The sequence below is a fragment of the Oncorhynchus masou genome, chromosome 9 (assembly GCF_036934945.1).
Source record: "Oncorhynchus masou masou isolate Uvic2021 chromosome 9, UVic_Omas_1.1, whole genome shotgun sequence".
Taxonomy (NCBI): Eukaryota; Metazoa; Chordata; class Actinopteri; order Salmoniformes; family Salmonidae; genus Oncorhynchus; species Oncorhynchus masou.
Genome location: NC_088220.1, coordinates 63,569,944 through 63,593,127, shown reverse-complemented (window position 1 = coordinate 63,593,127; position 23,184 = coordinate 63,569,944). Strand labels below are relative to the sequence as shown.

At 41.2% G+C, this 23,184-nt stretch overlaps 3 protein-coding genes across 9 annotated transcripts in view; all 3 read left to right on the top strand.

The window, feature by feature from the left end:
- LOC135546453 (bridge-like lipid transfer protein family member 2) overlaps positions 1-6,459 on the top strand; it is a 29,038-nt gene extending 22,579 nt beyond the window's left edge. For all 7 annotated transcript variants that reach the window (XM_064974883.1, XM_064974881.1, XM_064974882.1 and 4 more), the window contains exons 33-39: positions 193-279; positions 1,307-1,417; positions 1,610-1,745; positions 2,478-2,605; positions 2,915-3,016; positions 3,890-4,024; positions 4,479-6,459. In XM_064974883.1, the coding sequence (XP_064830955.1) occupies positions 193-279; positions 1,307-1,417; positions 1,610-1,745; positions 2,478-2,605; positions 2,915-3,016; positions 3,890-4,024; positions 4,479-4,667 (888 nt within the window). In that variant the 3' untranslated portion in view covers positions 4,668-6,459. The remainder of the gene's footprint in view (positions 1-192; positions 280-1,306; positions 1,418-1,609; positions 1,746-2,477; positions 2,606-2,914; positions 3,017-3,889; positions 4,025-4,478) is intronic.
- A 110-nt stretch (positions 6,460-6,569) lies between these two features.
- LOC135545289 (ribosomal protein S6 kinase-related protein-like) lies at positions 6,570-13,197 on the top strand. Its single transcript, XM_064972912.1, has 12 exons — positions 6,570-6,869; positions 7,940-8,218; positions 8,488-8,571; positions 8,699-8,767; positions 9,080-9,149; positions 9,775-9,882; positions 9,992-10,032; positions 10,154-10,181; positions 10,711-10,800; positions 10,890-10,978; positions 11,137-11,247; positions 11,353-13,197. The coding sequence occupies exons 1-12, from the start codon at positions 6,843-6,845 to the stop codon at positions 11,653-11,655; spliced, it is 1,299 nt and encodes a 432-aa protein (XP_064828984.1). The 5' UTR covers positions 6,570-6,842; the 3' UTR covers positions 11,656-13,197.
- A 3,967-nt stretch (positions 13,198-17,164) lies between these two features.
- Positions 17,165-22,099, top strand: LOC135545288 (fructose-bisphosphate aldolase C-like). Its single transcript, XM_064972911.1, has 9 exons — positions 17,165-17,270; positions 18,778-18,914; positions 19,133-19,344; positions 19,765-19,819; positions 19,958-20,118; positions 20,246-20,329; positions 20,426-20,600; positions 20,787-20,986; positions 21,253-22,099. The coding sequence occupies exons 2-9, from the start codon at positions 18,803-18,805 to the stop codon at positions 21,337-21,339; spliced, it is 1,086 nt and encodes a 361-aa protein (XP_064828983.1). The 5' UTR covers positions 17,165-17,270; positions 18,778-18,802; the 3' UTR covers positions 21,340-22,099.
- Positions 22,100-23,184: the final 1,085 nt, after the last annotated feature.

Sequence of the window (23,184 nt, the reverse complement as noted above, 5' to 3'; positions counted from 1 at the left end):
TTGGCTAGAGAGCTGGGCTCATATTCACAAAAAGTCTCATATTAGGAGTGCTGAAATAGGATCCGTTTAGTCTTTTAGATAATAAAATATGGACAAGGGATACCTGATCCTAGATTAGTACTCTGAGACACTTTATGAATGCGGGCCCTGATGTTGATGCTAAACATCTGTTAAAACTGTCTCCTTCCACAGCTGAACAAGTCCGATGACACAGCAGAGCATCTCCTGGAACTGGGCTGGTTCACCATGAACAACCTGCTCCCCAACGCTGCATACAAGGTCAGGAAATTATGCTTATCTCTGACCTTTTCTTTGGTAAGGGCAGTCAACAGCTCATTTTTACAACCGGTGGCGCTATGAACCTGTGAAGCTTACAAATATTGCATCTGAAAGGGATCTCTTATAGTACAAGCCTTTTTGTTGAGTTTTTCAGTCTTTTGTCAGAAACAAGAAGTTTCCATCTCCTGCTGTTACTGATCCAATGATTCCAGGTCCTATTGCACCCAAAATGTGCTCACAAAGCCCTCCTAAAGCAGTGTTTGCTTGTGTTGATAACTCTCTACTTGGTTTCCTATGTGCAGCATGTGAGGGTATGTATGGTGCTGGTACAGTAACTGGGTGTTCATGTCACTGTTGTTGACACCATCATGCTTATCCAGTCAGCATCACGGAAATCCCTCTCAGAATATAATGTATATGTCCCAAATGGCACCCTATTCCCTACATAGTCCACTATTTTTGACCAGAGGCCTATGGGCCTTGGTTAATAGTAGTCCATTATTCATGGAATAGGGTACCATTTGGGACGTATCCTTTGTTATTCAACATTGCATGTCCACCATGGGACTGGGTCATTCCAATGCCCATCTCCAGTCCTTCCTCTTATTGCGTGCTCCTCACTGCATTTGCACCGTCATCTGAATGTTTTACGGTACCATGTCTTACGTAGCTGTGTAAGTCAGGTTTGTTTTCCAAATGTTTTCCTGTTCATATGGGAGGAAAAATCCATGAAATGATTCATTTATCCTCCTGCTCACCATTCATGCTGTATGGAGACATTTCAGATTCATTTTATTGTCTTTACAGAATATGCTGTATTCTGAATTAAATTGGTTTCCTAAATGACATGAAATATATTTTTGGGTTGCTTCATGAATCAGCAGTTAGGAGCATGGCATTATTCCAGTGGTTATTTTGTCTGCGTCCTGATTGACACCGTATTCCCTATATAGTGCACTACTTTTGAGGCCATTTGGGATGCAGCCTCTGTGTTGTGACTTTTAACTTAATGAAACCTGTCTCCTAGGTGGTGTTGCGTCCTCAGAGCCCGTGTCAGTCTGGCCGTCAGTTTGCCCTGCGCATCTTCAGTAAGGTCCGCCCCCCAGTGGGAGGCATCTCAGTCAAGGAGCACTTTGAGGTGAGGAGGAAGCATGTGATCATAACACTAGAGATGTGTTAACCTGTTTGATCATAACATTGAAGATCTCATAACATATGTGATCATAACATTAGAGATGTCTTAATGTGTTCATAACATTTTTAATTATGAAAGCATTGGGAGCATACAGGTAGATAGTGTTTCTCTGTTGTAATGTGTTTGTGTCACCAGGTGAACGTGGTTCCTCTCACCATCCAGCTCATGTACCAGTTCTTCAAAAGGATGATGGGATTCTTCTTCCCAGGAAGGAATGTGGAGGAGGAGGAAGTTGCTGATGAGGAGGACAAGTCCCGAATGGTCACTACTGGTGTGTATTGCCTCTACCTGTTAGCATCCTGCCCTGGGGGAGTACATCAAGCTACAGAAGCAGAAGATAGGTGCCTGCCCTATGGGCCATTCTGACTTGGATAAGGCTTACATACTTACCAGTTATTGACGTGCAACAGTCATGCTGTACTATATACGTTCACTTGCCCTCAAGGCTTCATCCATCCTCTACATGTTGACCAGCCTGAAATCCACACCTCTCTCCACCCAACCAATCAATATTAGTTTCCATTATTGTTGCCAACTCTTCAATACCACACATGGTATTGGATTGGTAGTTGCTGTGTAACCCTTGGTGGCTATTAATAGCCTGGGTCTACTGTGACCTTGAGGGCTGTGTGAGACTGTGCATCCCACATGGCAACCTATTCCCTACATAGTGCACTATGACCCTGGTCAAAAGTAGTGCACTATAAAGGGGATAGGGTGCCCTATTGGACATTTTGCAGAGTTACAGGAGTATAGGGTGTGGACTCTGATGGGGTGGTGGAGTCATTCAGAGGTGGTGGTGCTGCTGCTGTCTTTCTTGCACTCACATCCACATTTGTTTTTCTTCCTGGCACTGGTTCTACTGATTGCGGCTATTTCAAAGAAGGGTGTATAACTACAATTACTATGTTATGTGGTTGTTGTTCCTACTACACTTGCAGTGACTTGTAAATCGCTCTGGATAAGAGTGTCCGCTAAATGACTAATGTAAATTGTATCTCAGGCATGCCTGTCATCAAGCCTCGGCAGCTCTCGGAAGACACCATGGGGGTCATGGGCCCCAGCAAAGGGGTCACCCAGGGCTTGAACCGTACATCTGGGGTCAGGAGGTCCTTCCGAAAGGCTGTTGAGGTATTTTTTTATTATTTTTTTATTTTTTTTTATGAGAAATTAGAAAATATGTGTCTTTTGTGTTGATGTATCCCCAATGTTCATACAGCCGTACTTTGTTGCCACCCAGCTACATCTGCTGGGGTAATTGGCTCGTTGTTTTCACAAGCACTTCCCAGCTTTCTTGTTATATACTTATTTTGACCAGCGCTCTATGGGCCTTGTTTAAAAGTAGTGAACTATGATGAGTATTTAGGGTGCCATTTCAGATGCAGCCTTTGGTCTTCCATACTGTATTGAAACTGAAGTATGTCTTATTTCCCTACCTAGCATCCTGTAGATGACATCGACAAGATGAAGGAGAGAGCAGCCATGAATAACTCCTTCATCTACATCAAGATCCCCCAGGTTCCCCTGTGTGTCAGCTATAAGGTAGGTATCACCATGTGCTGAAGTTAAGGGTAGCAACATTTCTGGAAAATCTGGATATGTACCAGAAGTTGTCTGGATTTTGCAACTAGCGAAAGGAGAACGGTACTCAATGCTTTGATTCAAGCCAGTTATTGATTCTATATACATGTCAGTGAGTTCATAAATAAACATTCCCCTCGAAGAGAGATGTTGCGGCAGGGTAGCCTCGTGGTTAAAGTGTTGGACTAGTAACCGAAAGGTTGCAAGTTCAAATCCCTGAGCTGACAAATTCCCGTTCTGCCCCTGAACAGGCAGTTAACCCACTGTTCCTAGGCCGTCATTGAAAAAAATAATTTGTTCTGAACTGACTTGCCTAGTTAAATAAAGGTAAAATAACAAATCTCACTCAGCCATTATTAGAGAGATGTCGTCATGATTCTGTGTTGACCCCATACCAGGTCACATGTTTTGTTCTCAGACTGGAAAAAATACCTCAACATCTCGTGTGTTGTCATGTGTTTTATCTGTTTGTATATGTTAACCTTCTCACACTGTTGGCTTTTTGTGACTTGGATGACGTTTTTAATCCTCCGATTTTTCAATTTCATGTCTTCAGGGATTTGCAAAATAATCGTTATTTTCCAATGACAGCATTGTCTTCCAGATTACATAATCCCATAGCTGATTTGAGTAAATGTTTAATGAATCTGAATGTTTAATATTGAAAATGTAATATTCGTGTATGAATATGTAATATCATTAAATGGGAGATAAATAAACACAGACATGTAATGAAGATATGATTATTGTAGAATTATATGAACAACTGTTGTACTTTATAACTCCTAGACAATGCAGTTTCATTATGTATTTTGTGCTTGTGTGTCCACATAGGGAGAGAAAAGCAGTGTTGACTGGAAGGATCTGAACCTGGTTCTACCTTGTCTGGAGTACCACAACAACACGTGGACCTGGCTGGACTTTGCCATGGCTGTTAAGAGGGACAGCAGGAAAGCACTGGTAGCACAGGTACTGCACTGAACCCTGTCCCGCTTATTACTAACCCAACCATTGTGGGGTGAAGTTCGCCTAGATACAGATCAAGGATCAGCCTCCCCTTCCCCTTGACCATTATTTGGGGAAATACCAAACTAACCCAGGGTCAGCATATAGGGGCAACTTCATCCTACTCCATACTGCATAGAACCTTGGCCTCTCTCATTACCAACACGGTCATGTCCTACAGTAGCAGTTTGATGGCAAAAATGGCACTTTATGATGTTTCAAGCTGCAAAAATGCCAATCCCTGCCTAAAGCTCTCACAATATAGACTATGTATAGGTTACTTCAGTCATATGTCCTATATATTTGTCACTTTTTCCTTTTCACATCCATAGATGATAAAGGAGTTCTTGAACCATATGTTATTTCATATTTTCTGAAGTGACCTATGACATGTGTCCTCCCCTCCCTCTGTGTGTAGATGATAAAGGAGAAGCTGCGTCTGAAGCCGGCGTCGGGCTCTGACTCTCGGAGCAAGGCGTTTGAGGGGAAGTCAGACAGTAGCATGCAGCAGCAGCAGGAGGAGGATGAGAAGGCCCGACTCCTCATCGGTCTCAGCAGCTCAGACAAGAGTTCCAGCAAGAAGAGCATCTTCAGCCGACGCAAGTGACCCATAGGCCCACATACACTCACACTGAACCAGTACTGTACTGGACCACTGCGCTCTAGTCTATGTAAGTGTCCCAAATGGCACCCTATACCTCACATAGTGAACTACATTCAAACAGGGCCCTATGGTTCCTGGTCAGAAGTAGTGTAGTGTACTGTATAGAGAATAGGGTGCCATTTGGGATGCTGTCTATGGTAGCTACAGTTGCACACGCCCAGGGAATCATGGAGAGGTCAATGTCTTTACTAGCGTATTATCTGATGACACTTGACCTGGTTGAATACTGTATGCTCTGGTGTGAAGATAGAGGTAGCAGGTCATTATGGGGAACAGACTGATAATAAAACACACCCTGTTCTTTCTTACCTGGAGGGGGACAAACTACCGCCTGCGAGCCAAGTCCGGCACGCCAGCCAATTAAATATGGCCCACGATGGCTGAAATTATTATTTTAGGATAAACTACTCCACTCCATATTTGAACATACAAAACTATATAGAAAGTATGTAATAATTATCTCTCAACTGCTGTCCAATAAAGCATGTATTTTCATGTATGACCAGGGCCCATATTCAATGTGTCTGAGTAGGGGTGCTAATCTAGGATCAAATCCCCTCCTGTCCATATAATTGTATTTGTTATGATCTAAAAGTAACAACTGATCCTAGATCAGCACTCTTTTTCTAAGAGGTGTTATGGATACGGGGCCCACTTCTCTGCTAAAAACATGCCAGGGTCTTATTGACCAAATGTATCTTTGTTTTCTTGTTTTTGTTTTTTTGTGCCATACATTAAACATTTCATTTTCATTCAATGCATCACATATGGTCCTGAACTTTCAGAATCAGCAGCCTATACTTGTTGCATTAATAGCATGACTGGGGTGATGGGTATTTTATTTTAGTTTCACCCTCTGCTCATTTCCCCTGTAAATCAATTAGAACATTTCATAGTTTATATGTTGACTGTCTCAAATTGCACCCTCTTCCCTATATAGTTCACTACTTTAGAGGATAGGATGCCGAAGTAGTGCACTTTATATTGGATAGGATGCCATTTAAGATGCAGCTAATGTTATTTGTTGAGAGCATTGTTTCCTGCTGGTTCAGGAATACTGTATCCTCAAGCAAATGTAAATCAGGTAGATTGTAAAACATTTTAATCTCAAATGAAAGCACCTTGACAACCATAGAAATGCTGTCTGTTGCAACAGTTAGAAATGCCTGATTCACTAGTACAGGGGATATATATTCTAGCCTTGTACTTTTATTATATTGTTGGAATTTTACTCAAGTCTGTATGATACTGTCAAACTGACTGGGAAGTGCATCCCTGTAAAAGATCACAAATATATAATTTGGTACCCTGCATGAGACTTCTCCAACAACATATATGCCACAGCAGACTTACGTTTTATACTGCAGTTCCTAAACATATCTGTGCGAAAATATGTTCTTGTTTTCTATTTTATGGCAGTTATTCTGTCAGCTTTGATAGTCTCTGCAAAAATAATTTTGTTGCAGCTTGTCTTGATAATGTTTTGAAATTTTAACACTACAGCACTTTTTAAGCAAAGTATTTTCAGATATTTTTGTAACCATGGTTATTTCTTTTCAATCACAACTGTACCTACACCTACTGAGTTTGTTATTCAGTTACAGCTTCCTTAAAGTGCAAGATGTCAAATATTTCTGTCAAAATATTTAAAAAAAGTTTTTGATTATACCTCAATGAAATGAGCACCATATATGTAACTATAAATGTTTGTCAATAAAATAGTTGTTCTAATGTCTCTTATAGCTGAATGTATCATGTATGTTCTCAGAAGGTCACTACACCGTTAATTTATAATTTATTTCGTAATTAGATGTATGATTGGTTAACAGAAATGTGGCGTTTTGATTTTAGCCGTTATCCCAGTGGAATGTGAGTGGCTGATTTGATCATTCATCTGACAGGGTGAACTGGAGCGGAATTTCGCCTTCTGTAGAATACCATCGAATGTGAGGTTATCATTCGTCTCTCGAGATGATCAGACCCACCCTGCGCGCTGTTCAGTCATGGCGGGTCAGGAATGTGCGCTCCATGTTTTACAAGGCATTGTAAGACCGTGTTAAAACTAACCAATTGGGAAAATAATGATGTGGGTTTGATCGAGGTTTACCAAGCAATGTGATGGGCAACAACTCAAGTAAACACAAGGTAAGAGATCTTCAGACGTAGTCTATGACGTTATCAGGTTTGATCACATGTTTATTCAGACTGCTTTAGCCTACAAATCTTCGGTCTGTTCCACATAAGTGATACATTTATACCTTTTGTATAGTAGGCTAGCCGCTAGCTCGCGACAATATTGGCGTTTAGAAACACGTGAGTTCAGCGAATATAAACCGGTGATGAGCACCAAGGGTCATTGGGGAGTTATATTAAAAGGGACGGGGGAGTGGCTCACTGTGGCTGCTGGGAAATTCTCTTGTTCGGGACGGTTAAGCTAATGTGGCATGAGGTTGTCGGTAACGAACATTTCCCAGGACATAGACATATCTGATAGGGGCAGAAAGCTTACATTGTTGTTAGTCTAGCTGCAATGTCCAATTTACAGTAGCTATTACATGGAAAGAATACCATGCAATTGTTTGAGTGCACAATTATGAACTTGAAAATGTATTAATAAACCAATTAGGCACATTTGGGCAGTCGAGATACATTTTGAACCGATATGCAATTGTTCATTGGATCAGTCTAAAACTTTTCACATACGCTGCTGCCATCTAGTGGCGACTGCACTGGAATAAGACATGTCCTTTCTCTTGCATTTCAAAAATGATGGTACAAAAAAACATGTTTTTTTCATTGTATTTTCTTTTACCCGATCTAATGTGTTATACGCCTACATAAATTCACATAAATTCACATTTCCACAAACTTCAAAGTGTTTCCTTTCAAATGGTATCAAGAACATGCATATCCTTGCTTCAGGTCCTGAGCTACACGCAGTTAGATTTAGGTATGTCGTTTTAGGCAAAAAAAAATTAAAAAGGGGCTGATCTTTAAGATGTTTTTAATGAATGTCTTCAACAATCGTTTATGTTGGCACATGTTCATGTGAAATCTCTATCCAATGCTGATTTAGTCCTGCATGATTCGAGTGTGGCATATGCCAGTAAGTAACATCAACAGATGTTTGACATTTAGCTATAGTTACTTGCTACTCAAAGCACAACTTGTAATTAGAACCATCACTAATTAGAAAGCCGCTGTCCTCAATGTAGAAACGGGTGCCAAGCCAGGAGAGACGACGCAATCAAGGCTGGCATGGCCTTCTCTCCAATATTGGAATATCCTTTACTGGTGGACTTCGCCACCTTGGCCCAGCTGTTCTGGCCACACAGGGCATGGTGCTCGGCAGCGGAGCCCCGATCCCTGAGGACCTCCTCCCCCCAGGACACAGCCCTCAGAAGCCTGGCATGGAGTCGACTCTCCCTGGCTTCATCTCTGTCTTTCTGCCTGAGTTCCCACACCGTACATTTACTGGGCAAGACGATTTCCAGGTAGTCCTCCTTAACTTCATTTGGATTGAACACCTGGACCACACATGATTTCTATCTTTGATGAAAACGTTGTCTTCTCAGCAGATGTAATGAAATCATTCATTGATAGGCAAACAACCGATAAATCAGTAACTTATTACTTCTTGGTTATTCTATATGGGGGGGGGGGGGGGATAAATGATATTATGGTCTATCTGGTGTGAAACCTACCTTGAATGATATTGAATAATATTGCAACATTTGAATCTCACTCTCTCCATGACATTCAGATCCTGGGCTTCATAGCCAAAGGCTCCTTTGGTCCTATCTTGAAAGTAAAGGATAGGTCGAAGGAGAAGACTTATGCCGTTAAGGTGAGTCTCCTCAGCCTCCTGTCACATCACATTTTACCAGCACTATATTTCATGTGACATCTACACACATCTAGTGTATTCTATTCCTACCCTGCATTTCATTTTATTGTATTGTGTTGCTCTACAGGTTTTACCCAAGTCTGAGATACTGAAGCATGGGGTCCTGGAACAGTCAAAGGAGGAGGTCATCATTCAGGTAGGTCACACAGCAGGATGACCTGTAAGGCTGCTATCCTAGCTTAGCTCCTGACTTTGTTTCCAGCATGTTATCCCTAAACTATGACTCACTGAGCTCTAACAATGACTATGACAATTATCCCTATGAGCTTCTATACAACAACAAACATGGTCCCATGGAGCTTTTGCTGAACAAAAATAAAATAAAAACATTTGCCATCGTTGAAAATACCTGGTTACATTCAGATCCCTCCTAAATCACATTTAGTTCTACTGAGTGTCTTTGCTGACATCCACACTGTTGCTGTGTGTGTTGCCTGTTGCGTTGCAGCGGCAGCTCAGCCACCCATTCCTCCACAATCTGCAGGACTGCTGGCAGACCCAGCGCCACCTCTTCATTAGTGAGTGACTAATGTGATATAGCTAGATCCCTATTTATCCGCTCCTCTCTTTAACCTCCCTGTGTCTCACATAGCTTCCCACTGGGCACGTCAGTTCAACGTTGATTCAACCAGTGTGTGCCCAATGGGTTGTCTCACTCTCCCTAGCAGGAGTGTTAACTATGGCATTATCTGGCCTTTCTGCTATTTACTGTTGTCTCCTCAGTCTGAGCCCCATGACTCGTCTGAAGAATTATACTGCCATCTACTGAGATTTTAGTGTGTATCATGCAGTCCTGTGGCCTCTGAACCGAATTTCCCTTCCTTTAGATTTTTTAATCGCACCTTTATTAGTGGATAAAGGCATGTTTGAGTTCATTTGTGTCTCTCACTGACACTTAGCTCCTTCCCCAACATCAGCCCTTTCCCTTCCTATGCTTCCCCCAGCCTTAAAAAACTTGCAACTCTGTGACTTCTGACAAATTAATGTTCTCCTATTGCTTCTCTCTTCCACTGCTCCTTCCTTTTCAAGTGCTTGTGTTTCAGCAGGGGTCATCTACTCCCAGCCGTGGATCAGTGTACTGTACATAGCCTTGTTATGTACTAAGATGGATCATTGTGTGTGACTGTGTCTGTCTTCCTACAGTGTGTGAGTACTGCAGTACTGGAGACCTGTACACCTACTGGATACTGAAGGGCCAGTTTGGGGATGATGAGGCTCGGGTGTTCGCTGCAGAGCTAGGCTGTGCTTTGGGTGAGTGTCCCTCAAGTGTGTGTACACTTGTATATTCTCCAAAAATGTGTATGAGATCATTGTTTAAGTTTCACCTTTACTCATTATAATGGGTGTGTCTGATCGGTAGGTTTCCTTCACGACTTTGGGATCATGCATAGGGATGTGAAGGTGTGAACGTTTGTTTTGATCATGAACATTATTCTTTGTACATAAATCTTACAACTAAATGACTCATATTTACAACTTCACTGGAAAGTTTATAATCATCTGATTATTTTGTATTTTTTAGATGGAGAATGTCCTTCTGTCTGACCAAGGTAATGCTGGCTTAAATAATATATTCATATATAAACCATTTAGTAGACACTTATCCAAAGCAGTTTACAGAACAGTCATGCATGTGTAGCACATGGGGATGTGTGAAACGTACTCCTCAGCCTTAAGTGTCCTGCTTGCCCCGTCTCATTAGCTAGCTGTTGAGGTGGCGCTATCAGCTAAGCCACTTGAAGGTGGACGGTCACGTGTATTTTGTGAGGCAGAGATCCCGAGTTCGCAACCAGGCCGAATCGGGAGGAAGTTGTACTCGCTAAGCAAACATCGTGACGTTCTTTACACATGCATACATTTGACGTATGGTTTAGTTTACTTTCTACTGCAAAAAATATAAGACAACACTAGAGGGCCTTATAATACAGTGGACACCAGTGTTGTTGTTGTTGGGAATATTCTCGAAGATATAATTTCTATGGTGAAAGTAGTTTAAGCTTCATATTAGTCAGGTAGAATAACGGGAATTGGATTTGTAAAGTACTGTATGTAAAATACTGCTGTATCTGTTTGATGCAGGTCATCTGCGTTTAGCTGACTTTGGACTTTCTCGCCGTCTTGAGCGGGGCGCAAGAGCATTTACAATTTGTGGGACAATCCAATACATGGGTGAGATTCTTGGGATCAGGCAAAGTTAATGGTCACTACACATGAAGCACCTATTATAATCTCACTGGGATGGTCCTCTGTCCAAACAGCTCCTGAAGTCCTGAGTGGGGGTCCCTACAGCCATGCTGCTGATTGGTGGTCTCTCGGCATTCTGTTGTTCTCAATGGTGACTGGAAAGGTGTGGTCACCACCACAGTTCATCTTAATTAAATTAATATGTGATTATGTAATAGCTGTCAGAAAGGTTGTTTTTCTTCTTATTTTAAGCTGTCCTGTCATGCAAATCTAAATGCCAGTCTAGAGATGTTGTTGGTGCTAATTCTGTCATCTACATAGTTCCCTGTACCTCCAGAGCCAGACCACTGCAACATGCTGAGAAAGGTCAGAGACTGCCCATACTCCATACCCAAGACCTTCAGGCCTGCGCTAGCCCTTCTGCTCACAGAGGTCAGAAGTCATCTGTAGTAGGATTGTCTCGGAGTATCAACAAAATACCATCACAACAAATTCTCAGTGCTTTTCTTTCTTTCTCCATCCTGTTTGTGACTCCAGCTCCTATGCAAGAACCCAGCCCATCGCCTGCATAACCTGGAGCGCTTCAAAAGGCAGGTGTTTTTCCATGGCACTTCCTTTGACTCTCAGCTACTACAGAAGAGACCTGTTGAATTAATTCTTGAACTGAAGAACCATCCTGATCGTCCAGTCAAAGCAATGCGGGGCCTGTCTATGGACTACTTCCAGAACTTTGACTGTGACATCCTCCACTCCCCTACCAGCCCCACTGACCTGTCACCTACCTTGGCCAACATTGACCTGAGCCAGGCTCTGGCTACAGCTCAGGGTTGTAGTGAATGAGATATGCCTGTTCTACTTTGCCTCAATACTGCCTGCAAATTAATGGAAACATTTGATATATACTTTGTACCGCATGTATACTTGGTTGTGAAAAAGCTACTGTACAGCGCGTTTGGAAAGTATTCAGACCCCTTCACTTTTTCCATATTTTGTTACGTTACAGCCTTGTTCTAAAATGTATTAAATTGTTTTCTTCCCTCTTAATCTACACACAATACCCCATATAGACAAAGCAAAAACAGGCTTAGAAAATTTAGCAAATGTATAAAAATATAAAAACTGAAATATCACATTTACATAAATATTCAGACCCTTTACTCAGTACTTAGTTGAAGCACCTTTGGCAGTGATTACAGCCTCAAGTCTTCTTGGGTTTGACGCTACAAGCTTGGCGCACCTGTATTCAGGGAGTTTCTCCCATTATTTTCTGCAGATTCTCTCAAGCGTTGTCAGGTTGGATGGGGAGCGTCGCTGTACAGCTATTTTCAGGTCTCTCCAGAGATGTTCGATCTGGCTCGGGCTCTGGCTGGGCCACTCATGGATATTCAGAGACTTATCCCGACGCTGCTCTTGCATTGTCTTGGCTGTGTGCTTAGGGTTGTTGTCCTGTTGAAAGGTGAACCTTCGCCCCAGTCTGAGGTCCTGTGTATCTCTGTACTTTGCTCAGTTCATCTTTCCCTCCTGACTAGTCTCCCAGTCCCTGCCGCTGATAAACATCCCCACAGTATGATGCTGCCACCACCATGCTTCACTGTAGGGATGGTGCCAGGTTTCCTCCAGATGGGACGCTTGGCATTCAGGTCAAAAAGTTCAATCTTGGTTTCATCAGACCAGAGAATCTTGCTTCTCATGGTTTGAGTGCTTTAGGTGTCTTTTGGCAAACTTTTACAGAGGAGTGGCTTCCGTCTGCCCACTCTACCATCAACGCCTAATTGGTTGACTGCTGCAGAGATGGTTGTTCTTCTGGAATGTTCTCCCATCTCCACAGAGGAACTCTGGAGCTCTGTTGGAGTGTTCGGGTTCTTGGTCTCCTCCCTGACCAAGGCCCTTTTCCCGCAATTGCTCAGTTTGTCCAGGAAGCCAGCTCTCGGAAGAGTCTTGGTGGTTCCAAACTTCTTCCATTTATGAATGGAGGCCACAGTGTTCTTGGGGACCTTCAATGCTGAATTTTTGAATTTTTTGCCACGCTACCCCAGATCTGTGCCTTGACACAATCCTGTCTCAGAGCTCTACGGACAATTCATTTGACCTCATGGCTTGGTTTTTGCTGTGACATGCACTGTTAACTATGGGACCATATATCGACAGGTGTGTGCTTTTCCAAATCATGTCCAATCAATTGAATTTACCACAGGTGGACTGCAAACAAGTTGTAGAAACATCTAAAGAATGATCAATGGAAACAGGATACACCTGAGCTCAATTTCGAGTCTCATAGCAAAAGGTCTGAATACTTTTTTTATATACATTTGCAAACATTTATAAAAACCTGTTTTTGCTTTGTCGTTATGGGGTATTGTGTGTAGATTAAGAAAAATGTATTCATTACATTTTAGAATAATGTTGTAATGTAACAAAATGTAGAAAAAGTCAAGGGGTCTGAATACTTTGTGAATGCACTGTACAGTCGTGGCCAAAAGTTTTGAGAATGACACAAATATTAATTTCCACAGAGTTTACTGCTTCAGTGTCTTTAGATATTTTTGTCAAATGTTACTATGGAATACTGAAGTATAATTAAAAGCATTTCATAAGTGTCAAAGGCTTTTTTTGACAATTGCATGAAGCAAAGAGTCAATATTTGCAGTGTTGACCCTTCTTTTTCAAGACCTCTGCACTCCACCCAGGCATGCTGTCAATTAAATTCTGGGCCACATCCTGACTGGTGGCAGCCCATTCCTGCATAATCAATGCTTGGAGTTTGTCCACCCGCCTCTTGAGGATTGACTTGAGGATTGACCACAAGTTCTCAATGAGATTAAGGTCTGGGGAGTTTCCTTGCCATGGACCAAAAATATTGATGTTTTGTTCCCCGAGCCACTTAGTTATCACTTTTGCCTTATGGCAAGATGCTCCATCATGCTGGATATGGCATTGTTTGTCACCAAACTGTTCCTGGATGGTTGAGAGAAATTGCTCTCGGAGAATGTGTTGGTACCATTCTTTATTCATGGCTGTGTTCTTGGCAAAATTGTGAGTGAGCCCACTCCCTTGGCTGAGAAGCAACCCCACACATGAATGGTCTCAGGAAGCTTTACTGTTGGCATGGCACAGGACTGATGGTAGCGCTCACCTTGTCTTCTCCGGACAAGCTTTTTTCCGGATGCTCCAAACAATCGGAAAGGGGATTCATCAGAGAAAATGACTTTACCCCAGTCCTCAGCAGTCCAATCCTTGTACCTTTTGCAGAATATCAGTCTGTCCCTGATGTTTTTCCTGGAGAGAAGTTCTTGACCCCAGGCCATCCTCCAAAAGTCTTCACTTCACTGTGCGTGCAGATGCACTCACACCTGCCTGTTGCCATTCCTGAGCAAGCTCTGTACTGGTGGTGCCCCGATCCCGCAGCTGAATCAACTTTAGGAGACGGTCCTGAAGCTTGCTGGACTTTCTTGGGCACCCTGAAGCCTTCTGCAGAATTGCAGTGGAAATGTTTTGGGGGGATTCAGTTCATTTGCATGGCAAGAGGGACTTTGAAATTAATTACAATTCATCTGATCACTCTTCATAACATTCTGGAGTATATGCAAATTGCCATCATATGAACTGAGGCAGAAGACTCTGTGAAAATCTATATTTGTGTCATTCTCAAAACTTTTGACCACGACTGTGTTTTCTTTATTTACTTTACCTATTTGGCTCCCTCTCTTCCTCTGTATACCTCTTTGCATACCCATTTAATGGGGTGATAAATATAGATGAGCTTTAATACACTGAAAACCACCATTTACCAAAAAGGGTTTATAACAATCATATTTCCCATTGAGATTAACAGTACTGAAACTCAAAGCCTCTCAAGGCACTGCCTGTAACAGCACACTATTTTAAAATGTGGATCAACCACCTGCATGTTTGACCTTTTACCTTTGTCATTAAATTTATATAATAATATCTCTATTTTCCTGAAAATCCGTTCACATATATTTTTTTAACAATATTTTCTTCTGTGTAATTTTATGTTTGATTGCCTAGGCCATCAATTATTTGATTGACTGTTGTGTGACTGATCACAATGCCTTTGACTGTTCACAAAGTCTTGCTGTATACCCATTTCTCATTAGATTTCACTAATTTTTGATGTGTTTTACCCAACCACAGTAACAGCTGAATAATGAAAACCCCTATAAACTCACGATGGAGTTGTCTCCTGTCATGATATACTAGGAGAAATACCAAAGGAAATGTGTACGTTTAAGCAGAGCCTCTTCTTTGGAGCCACTTGAAGTGTTAAAAAAGAGTTGATTAGTTCCACAGGTTTTTTAGGTTAGATGATGTTAGCTGTTCCAGCCTGAGTCACTTCAGACACCTGATCATCAGTCATGACAGCAGAGAACATACACATGTTTGAGCCAGTACAATACAAGAGGAGGCTTTCCGTTTATTGTTACCAAACAGAAAAGTATACATCTTACAGAGTATCATTCATTGGATATTTCAAATGGTTTTTCCTCTGAAATTCGTGTGGTTCATGGAGCTTGCAACGTCACGGTCATGGGTTCGATTCCTGCTGGGGCCCAGGCCACCCATATGAAAATGTATGGATGATACACTACTGTAAATCCTTTAGGATAAAAGCATCTGCTAAATGGCATATTTAATATATTATGTTAAGACATACTGTACAGTATTTATATTGCACTACACCTGGATACACAACACCAACTTTTTTCCAAGACCTTGGGGTGACGGTGACCTATTTGGTAAAACTCTTGAGAACACAGAGAAATCCTTAAGGGAGCAACCTAATAGGATGTCAAAATTGAAGACCAGATAAAGCATCGTCATTAAATGTTTTAATTAGGTTCGAACAGAAAAAAATAGCTACTGCCCCAATGGAGACGGCTAAATATAATCTAAGCACAAGTCCCAGTCATCTTCCTAAAATGTCTCCTGAATAGGAAGGTGTAGTGGGCTCCTCTCTCTGTGGTCTGACAATGAATTCCCCTTCAGGCCCTTGTCTTAAACAGGTCTGGTACAGTATGTCTGTGGTGTTAGTCCAGTGACCCACATCTTTACATTGGTAGACACCTCTAGCACACTGACACAATTATGGAGGGAGGGATGGAGAAGCCCCATAAAATAACACTAGAACAAGTGAGATGTCCTAGAAAAGTGGGAACACGTATTTTCTCATTTCTATACAGAAAATGGGAGATATTCAACTTCCCAAATAAAGGATCAAATTCAAACACTTGAAGAGAATTTATATAATGCCTGCATGATTGAATTAAGTATTTACTGTCAAATGCATGTCATTCTTTATAGAATTTACATATGCATTTTATCCAACCACTTCAAGTGGAAATGTAACAACTGAAAATGCCACCATAAAGACAATGTAGCCTATCACTGTTGATCTTCATGTGATGGACCTGATTATCGACCTTTGTAAACTACTCAAACATTGATTGTTGTTATATCTTGTTCACATAAAAAAAATCTTTCTGACCCCATTTCTCTCTTATCTATGTCACAGTTCTATATTTCATCATTTCCATCCACTGGAAACCTGGAAACACTATTTCTGAACCTACTAATACACATTATTTACTACTAATGCATAATGCAGATATGCATAGGAGTGTTTGAATTGCTCTGAGACTCAGCTTTTCTTCTGGGTCTTAGGGGGAGGTCTGAATTGCCAAGAGATTCAGAAATGTGCCTAAGGCATAGTTCAACCTAATTATATAAGTCTATGACTTCAACTAATTAGAGGAAAATAGTGAGCAAATTGGTTTAACACTTAAATGAGGTTGCGCTGAAGGGTTCAGAGTTATTATAGCTTTAAAAAAAGCGTTATTGGGCCAACATACTGCAATGAACCTGGGTGTACACAAATGGGCTTCTTGAAATCTAACTTCTATGTGAAAACAATGTAGAGAAACACAAAACTGTTGTTTGGAATGATTAATTAGCTTCGTTTCATCCACTGAACTATTGATTGAACTGCCATTGGGACAACTGTACCTGCAAAACAAGTGTATCATTATTATTGTAAAGACTTGGAATGATGGATAAGTTTATGTTGAATGCAGAGTGTATGTTGAATGCAGAAGAGGCTGGTAGGATGAGCTACAGGAGGATGGGAATCAATGTAATGGTATCAAACACATCACATTAACTTGTTTGACTCCGTTCCATTGATGCCATTCCAGCCATTCCAATAGGCCTGTTCTCCTATAGCTCCTCCAAACAGCCTCCTCTTGTTGAATGTATTCATCCATATTTATTTATTATACATCAACCAGCCCCACCCTGTCATTAAGCCCCGCCCTAGAGGTGTTGGTTTTGGAGGTCACAGAGCTGAGTGGGATACAAGGGAGCAGCAGTCTGTCAGACAGCGCAGTGGCTATCACTTCTGCAGTGAAAAAGTGAATTCTGAATTAGCATCCTGTCAGGTAAGGTTCTTCAGTTTTTTTTACATTCACTTTTCATTTCAGCAAGCTTTAGGAAACAGGATAGAGAATATGATATTGAGCTACTATGAATGTTCAACTTTTGGATGAGTGGCACACAGAGATGCGGATGAAGCTATTAAAGTAATGTTTTTTATGTTTTATTTGGAAAACTAAAGATATTACAATGGATTGTTATTTGTCTTCCAATTTACTGAACCAAATTAAAAGACTGGATTGGAGTGACATGATGATAAGTGGTAGATTTACTTTTTTTTACTGGCTATTGTTTTATTTTCCTTGGTTATTGTAGACAGTGGAGTGCGAAAGCTGAGGGTCTGTGTTGACATGATGATTTGCCATACCCACTATCAAGGGATGTGGTATGAATGCATGAATCAACAAATGCATTGTGCTACCCCACAGATCACTGTAGTCAGCGCTGCTACATCAGCAAGTGGGAAGCGTGATTAGGGGCCTTCTGCTCTCAATAAATAGTACTCATACAGTAGAAATGTATCGTCTCTATGTGAATTTTACTACCTCCTAAGTTGTTTTTTTTTCACTTGCCAATTTGATGTTGCTACTACAGCTACACAGAACCAGGGTAATATTTCTGAAAAACTCTCTGGTTTGGACTGACAGAATTCCCTCACCTTTCTTGTGCCTCCTGGGCTATTTGTTTGGTGGGCTGCATAGTCAGCACAAAGGTCCACACATCCCTAATCCCAGCTGACAATGTGCCAATAAGGACAGTCACTCAGCCAAAATCACTGGGATTTCAGAGGATGGGAGCAGTGGTGAAAAAAGTACCCAATTCTCATACTCGAGTAAAAGTAAAGAATAGAAGAGAAAATGACTCAAGCAAAAGTGAAAGGCACCCAGTAAAATATTACTTGAGTAAAAGTATAAAAGTATTTGGTTTTAAATATACTTAAGTATGAAAACGAAATATAATTGCTAAAATATACTTAAGTATCAAAAGTAAAAGTATAATTACTTCAAATTCCTCATATTAAGCAAAGCAGACGGCACCCTTTTCTTGTTTTTAACATTTACGGATAGCCAGGGTCACACTCCAACATAATTTACAAACAATGCATTTTTGTTTAGTGAGTCTGCCAGATCAGATGCAGTAGGGATAACCATGTGTTCTCTTGATAAGTACATGTAATTAGACCATTTCACTGTCCTGCTAAACATTCAAAATGTAACAAGTACTTTTGGGTGTGAGGGAAAATGTATGGAGTAAAAATAACATTATTTTATTTAGGAATGTAGTAAAGTAAAAGTTGTCAAACATATAAATAGTAAAGTACAGAAACTCCCCAAAACTACTTAAGTAGTACTTTAAAGTATTTTTACTTAAGTGCTTTACTCCATTGGATGGGAGAGATATGCCCCTACTGTTGATCTATGTCTCTAGCTAAATAGTTCCCTGAGTGAATGTTGATCAATTTAGACCAGCAAAGATGTGCAAGATCTGATATCTAATGATATCCCTATGCAGGTTGTGTGATCGACCATCTCTCAGGATGACGCACCAGTTCCCAGCCCTCTCCAGTGGTCAGAAGAGGGAGCTCCAGGAGATTGCCCTTCGTATCGTCACTCCAGGGAAGGGCATCCTGGCTGCTGATGAGTCTGTGGGTCAGTAAGGAGCTCTGCATCTTCTCTATGCATTGGAAAACCATCATAATGAAAATTATTAGACAAATTATTATTAGACAAATCTTCATTTCCAGTGGTGCTTGACAGAACCCTCTACAAAGCAGTGGTACAGGATGGTGTCCAATAGAATATTCTGTTTTTATAATTGTAGGTTTACCAGACTGTGAACATGCTTTTTCTAATGTTCCTGGAAACAGGCAGCATGGCGAAGCGCCTTAACCAGATAGGGGTTGAGAACACTGAGGAGAACCGTCGGCAGTACCGCCAGATCCTCTTCAGTGCTGACGACCGCATCAACAGCTGCATCGGAGGAGTCATCTTCTTCCACGAAACGCTGTACCAACACGCTGACGACGGCACGCCCTTCGTCAAGATGATCAAGGACAGGGGCATCACTGTGGGCATCAAGGTAATGTATGAGCACAGGGTTCAAAAGGGCCAATGGTGATATCTGAAGTATGTTTTATGTCTCTGGTCTCTAGCTTGGGCAAGAATACGTCTTGACCCTACTTCTACTGTATATAACATTCGTGAGGGAAGGAATTAATGAGAATATGGAGCATAAGGCTACTTGATATGCTCCAATGGACAGGCCCAGGAAGGGAGCAGGTTTCAACATTATGGAGACCAAAGGGTAGTACAGATACACTCTGATCAGGAGTTCTACCCCTGATGGATGGCAGTGCTATGGATAGAATAGCTGCTATTAATATCAACACCATCTGGATGAAAATGAGCTGGCTTTAAGACAAAGAGAAGATCAGTGTGAAGGGGAGGATTGACCATTTTCATTTGTATTTTATTATCTGCTCTACCTCCTTTTCTTCAGGTTGACAAGGGTGTTGTCCCCTTGGCAGGAACCAATGGAGAATCTACCACTCAGGGTAGGGCCGAGACCCCTCGGGTTCCACTCAATCTGATCATCAAAACTATCTGAATTTGACAATTACAAAATGTAGTCTGCCAGTCACTGGTGAATCCCAATCCTTCACAGCCTTATTCATCTCTTTCTCATCCTGTAGGACTGGATGGGCTCTCAGAACGCTGTGCTCAGTATAAGAAGGATGGGGCAAACTTTGCTAAGTGGCGCTGTGTGTTCAAGATCAGTGAGGCCACCCCCTCTAAACTGTGCATTGAAGAGAATGCAAATGTTCTGGCTCGATATTCAAGCATTTGCCAGCAGGTAAGAACTCCGCAAACGCAGTGTAAAGGCACAATGTCAGGTATGAGAAAATATTATAATTACAGTACGTAACATCAGCATCACCTTCTAATCATGATGCTAATTATGTCCCTTTTCTGTCACCCAGCATGGGATTGTGCCTATTGTGGAGCCAGAGATTTTGCCTGATGGAGATCATGATCTGAGGCGTTGTCAGTATGTCACAGAGAAGGTGGGACCGTACCCCAACTTGTAACCTGTTAGTGTGTAATATGTATTTCTAACATTGCCAGTTTATCATGTTCCATGTGTTCCCCATGTTGTGCAGGTCCTAGCTGCATTGTACAAGGCCATGTCTGACCATCATGTGTACCTGGAGGGCACTCTGCTCAAGCCCAATATGGCCACTCCTGGCCACAGCTGCCCCACAAAATACAGCGCAGAGGAGGTCGCCATGGCAACAGTTACCGCCTTGCGCCGCACCGTCCCTCCTGCTGTCACGGGTAGGGTCATAGGCCTCTCAGAGAAGTTCAGAAAGAGATAATATACAGTACTAGTGTCAGATTCAGTCACTATACCAGTGATTTGGCATATTGAACATAGGTTAATTTATTGGCAGTTTGTAAAGCACTTATGGTGCTGATAGAAATCCATTGACTGTTCACTCTATTTGTTTTCTGTGTGTGCAGGAGTGACGTTCCTCTCTGGGGGTCAGAGTGAAGAGGAGGCCTCTGTCCACCTGAATGCCATCAACAACTGCTCCCTGGTGAAGCCCTGGACCCTCACCTTCTCGTACGGCCGAGCCCTGCAGGTGTCCGCACTCAAAACCTGGCGGGGACATAAAGAGAATGAGAGTGCTGCAACTGAGCAGTTTATCAAGCGAGCAGAGGCATGTACATCACTCTGTTTTCAGACTCTTAATCAACCTGGCATTTGTCTTTTAGCACGAAAGCATTGTTGAGGAACATATTTCTTCTTAATATTGTTTTTAATAAAAACTGGACAATGCTATTAAGAACATTTCACAATTTCTCAAATGTGGAACGGTCATTTGAGGAAGTGATCTATGTTTTCAGTTGACATTAAGTGAGTTTGCTCCTAACAGTGTTTGTGTGTTTGCCCCTCATACCCCCACCCCTATTCTCTTACTATCAGGTGAATGGCCTGGCCTGTCAGGGGAAGTACACTGGTGGCGGGGACAGTGAATCCGACCAGATCTATGTGGCCAATCATGCATACTAATGAGCCAGTGATTCCAGCTTTGGCCAACCAATAGCATAGTCCGCTGTCACTGCCATACCAATTGGCCAATCGTAGACATATGCTATCTTCGATCTGTATTCTAGGAGTTATAGTATAGTTATTTGAATGTACACACTGGTAATTCAAAAAATGTTGCACATTGGTGGACACACTAGATATAAGGGTCTAATGAAATTAGTCATTGAAGGATGGCCTTTGATTAGACACTTTCAACAATATTATTGTAACCTTTGAGATGACAACATGTTCTTGTGGTAGTAGGAAAGTGAAACTTAATTGATGTTTGGTTGTTTCATTACATATTTCGATGAGATTCAGAATGATCTTTTGCCATGTAAAGCCACCTTCCAAACTGCTGCATACTCGGATAAGCGTCAGAAAGGGTGTGCGGTGTAGGCCTATTGTGTGTGATGAGAATGGAGAACTACAGTTTTTTTTTAAGAAACCATACTGCCATTCCACATTCAGGCTGTGTATTAGAGATGTGTGTCTAAACGAAATAGCTGTGTGAAGACACTAGTTTGTAGAAATGGGGTGTTCTTTCATAGTGGCACAGAGTTCCAAAGACTTCTCGTTTTGGATGAACTCATGGACATCTGGACTTACAGTAAATACTGTTAGGTGTAAAATGTTATTTTTGTGATTTAGCTAAGTATTGCTCTCTATGCAAGTGATGTATCAAATACTGTCGTGCAAAAGTAAATCATAATGACAATAAATTAAAGTTCAGTTGAAACAATCTGAGAATTCTGGTTTTATTTTTCATTAATTAATCTCGGTTACACCATGATTAAAATATCCCGTAATTTGGTCAGATGCTCATGCTCCATAGTCTGTCCAGGAGAGATTAGGCCTAGTCATCATTTTTTGATTTGTTGTAACTGCACCGAAGAGTAGGCCTACTTACACATTGCACTATTTTTAGATTATTTTCTACCATAGGGTTCAACTCTGAGAATGTTATCCAGTTCTTGACTTTAACAGAATACCTACACTACCATTCAAAAGTTTGGGTTCACGTAGAAATGGCCTTGTTTTTTAAAGAAAAGCACATTTTTTGTCCATTAAAATAACATAAAATTGTTCAGAAATACAGTGTAGACATTGTTAATCTTGTAAATGACTATTGTAGCTGGAAACGGCTGACTTTTTATGGAATATCTACGTAAGCGTACAGAAGCCCATTATCAGCAACCATCACTCCTGTGTTCCACGTCATTTTAAAAGGCTAATTGATCATTAGAGAACCCTTTTGCTATTATGTTAGCACACCTGAAAACTGTTGTACTGATTGAAGAAGCAATAAAGAAGCAATAAAACTCGCATGGAATAGCCTTAATTTCTCAGAACAAGAATAGACTGACAAGTTTCAAAAGAAAGTGCTTTGTTTCTGACCATTTTGAGCCTGTAATCGAACCCACAAATGCTGATGCTCCAGATACTCAACTAGTTGAAAGAAGGGCAGTTTTTTTGCTTCTTCAATCAGTACAACAGTTTTCAGCTGTGCTAACATAATTGCAAAAGGTTTTTCTAATGATCAATTAGCCTTTTAAAATTATAAACTTGGATTAGCTAACACAGCGTGTCATTGGAACACAGGAGTGATGGTTGCTGATAATGGGCCTCTGTACGCCTACATGTAGATATTCCATCTTATAGTCATTTACAACAGTAACAATGTCTACACTGTATTTCTGAAAAAGGTTATGTTATTTTAATGGACAAAAAAATTACTTTTCTTTCAAAAACAAGGACATTTATAAATGACCCCAAACTTTTGAACGGTAGTGTATCTGGAAAATATTCTTAGTTAATTTATCCTCA

What these genes read in the sequence shown, in the direction of transcription:
- LOC135545288 (XM_064972911.1), top strand. Translation starts at nt 18,803, where the DNA reads ATGACGCACCAGTTCCCAGCCCTCTCCAGTGGTCAGAAGAGGGAGCTC. An exon ending in GCATCACTGTGGGCATCAAG is followed by an intron (nt 19,345 to 19,764) that starts GTAATGTATGAG and finishes CCTTTTCTTCAG; the next exon opens with GTTGACAAGGGTGTTGTCCC. An exon ending in AGTTTATCAAGCGAGCAGAG is followed by an intron (nt 20,987 to 21,252) that starts GCATGTACATCA and finishes TCTTACTATCAG; the next exon opens with GTGAATGGCCTGGCCTGTCA.
- LOC135545289 (XM_064972912.1), top strand. Translation starts at nt 6,843, where the DNA reads ATGGGCAACAACTCAAGTAAACACAAG. An exon ending in AGGAGGAGGTCATCATTCAG is followed by an intron (nt 8,768 to 9,079) that starts GTAGGTCACACA and finishes GTTGCGTTGCAG; the next exon opens with CGGCAGCTCAGCCACCCATT. An exon ending in TCATGCATAGGGATGTGAAG is followed by an intron (nt 10,033 to 10,153) that starts GTGTGAACGTTT and finishes TGTATTTTTTAG; the next exon opens with ATGGAGAATGTCCTTCTGTC.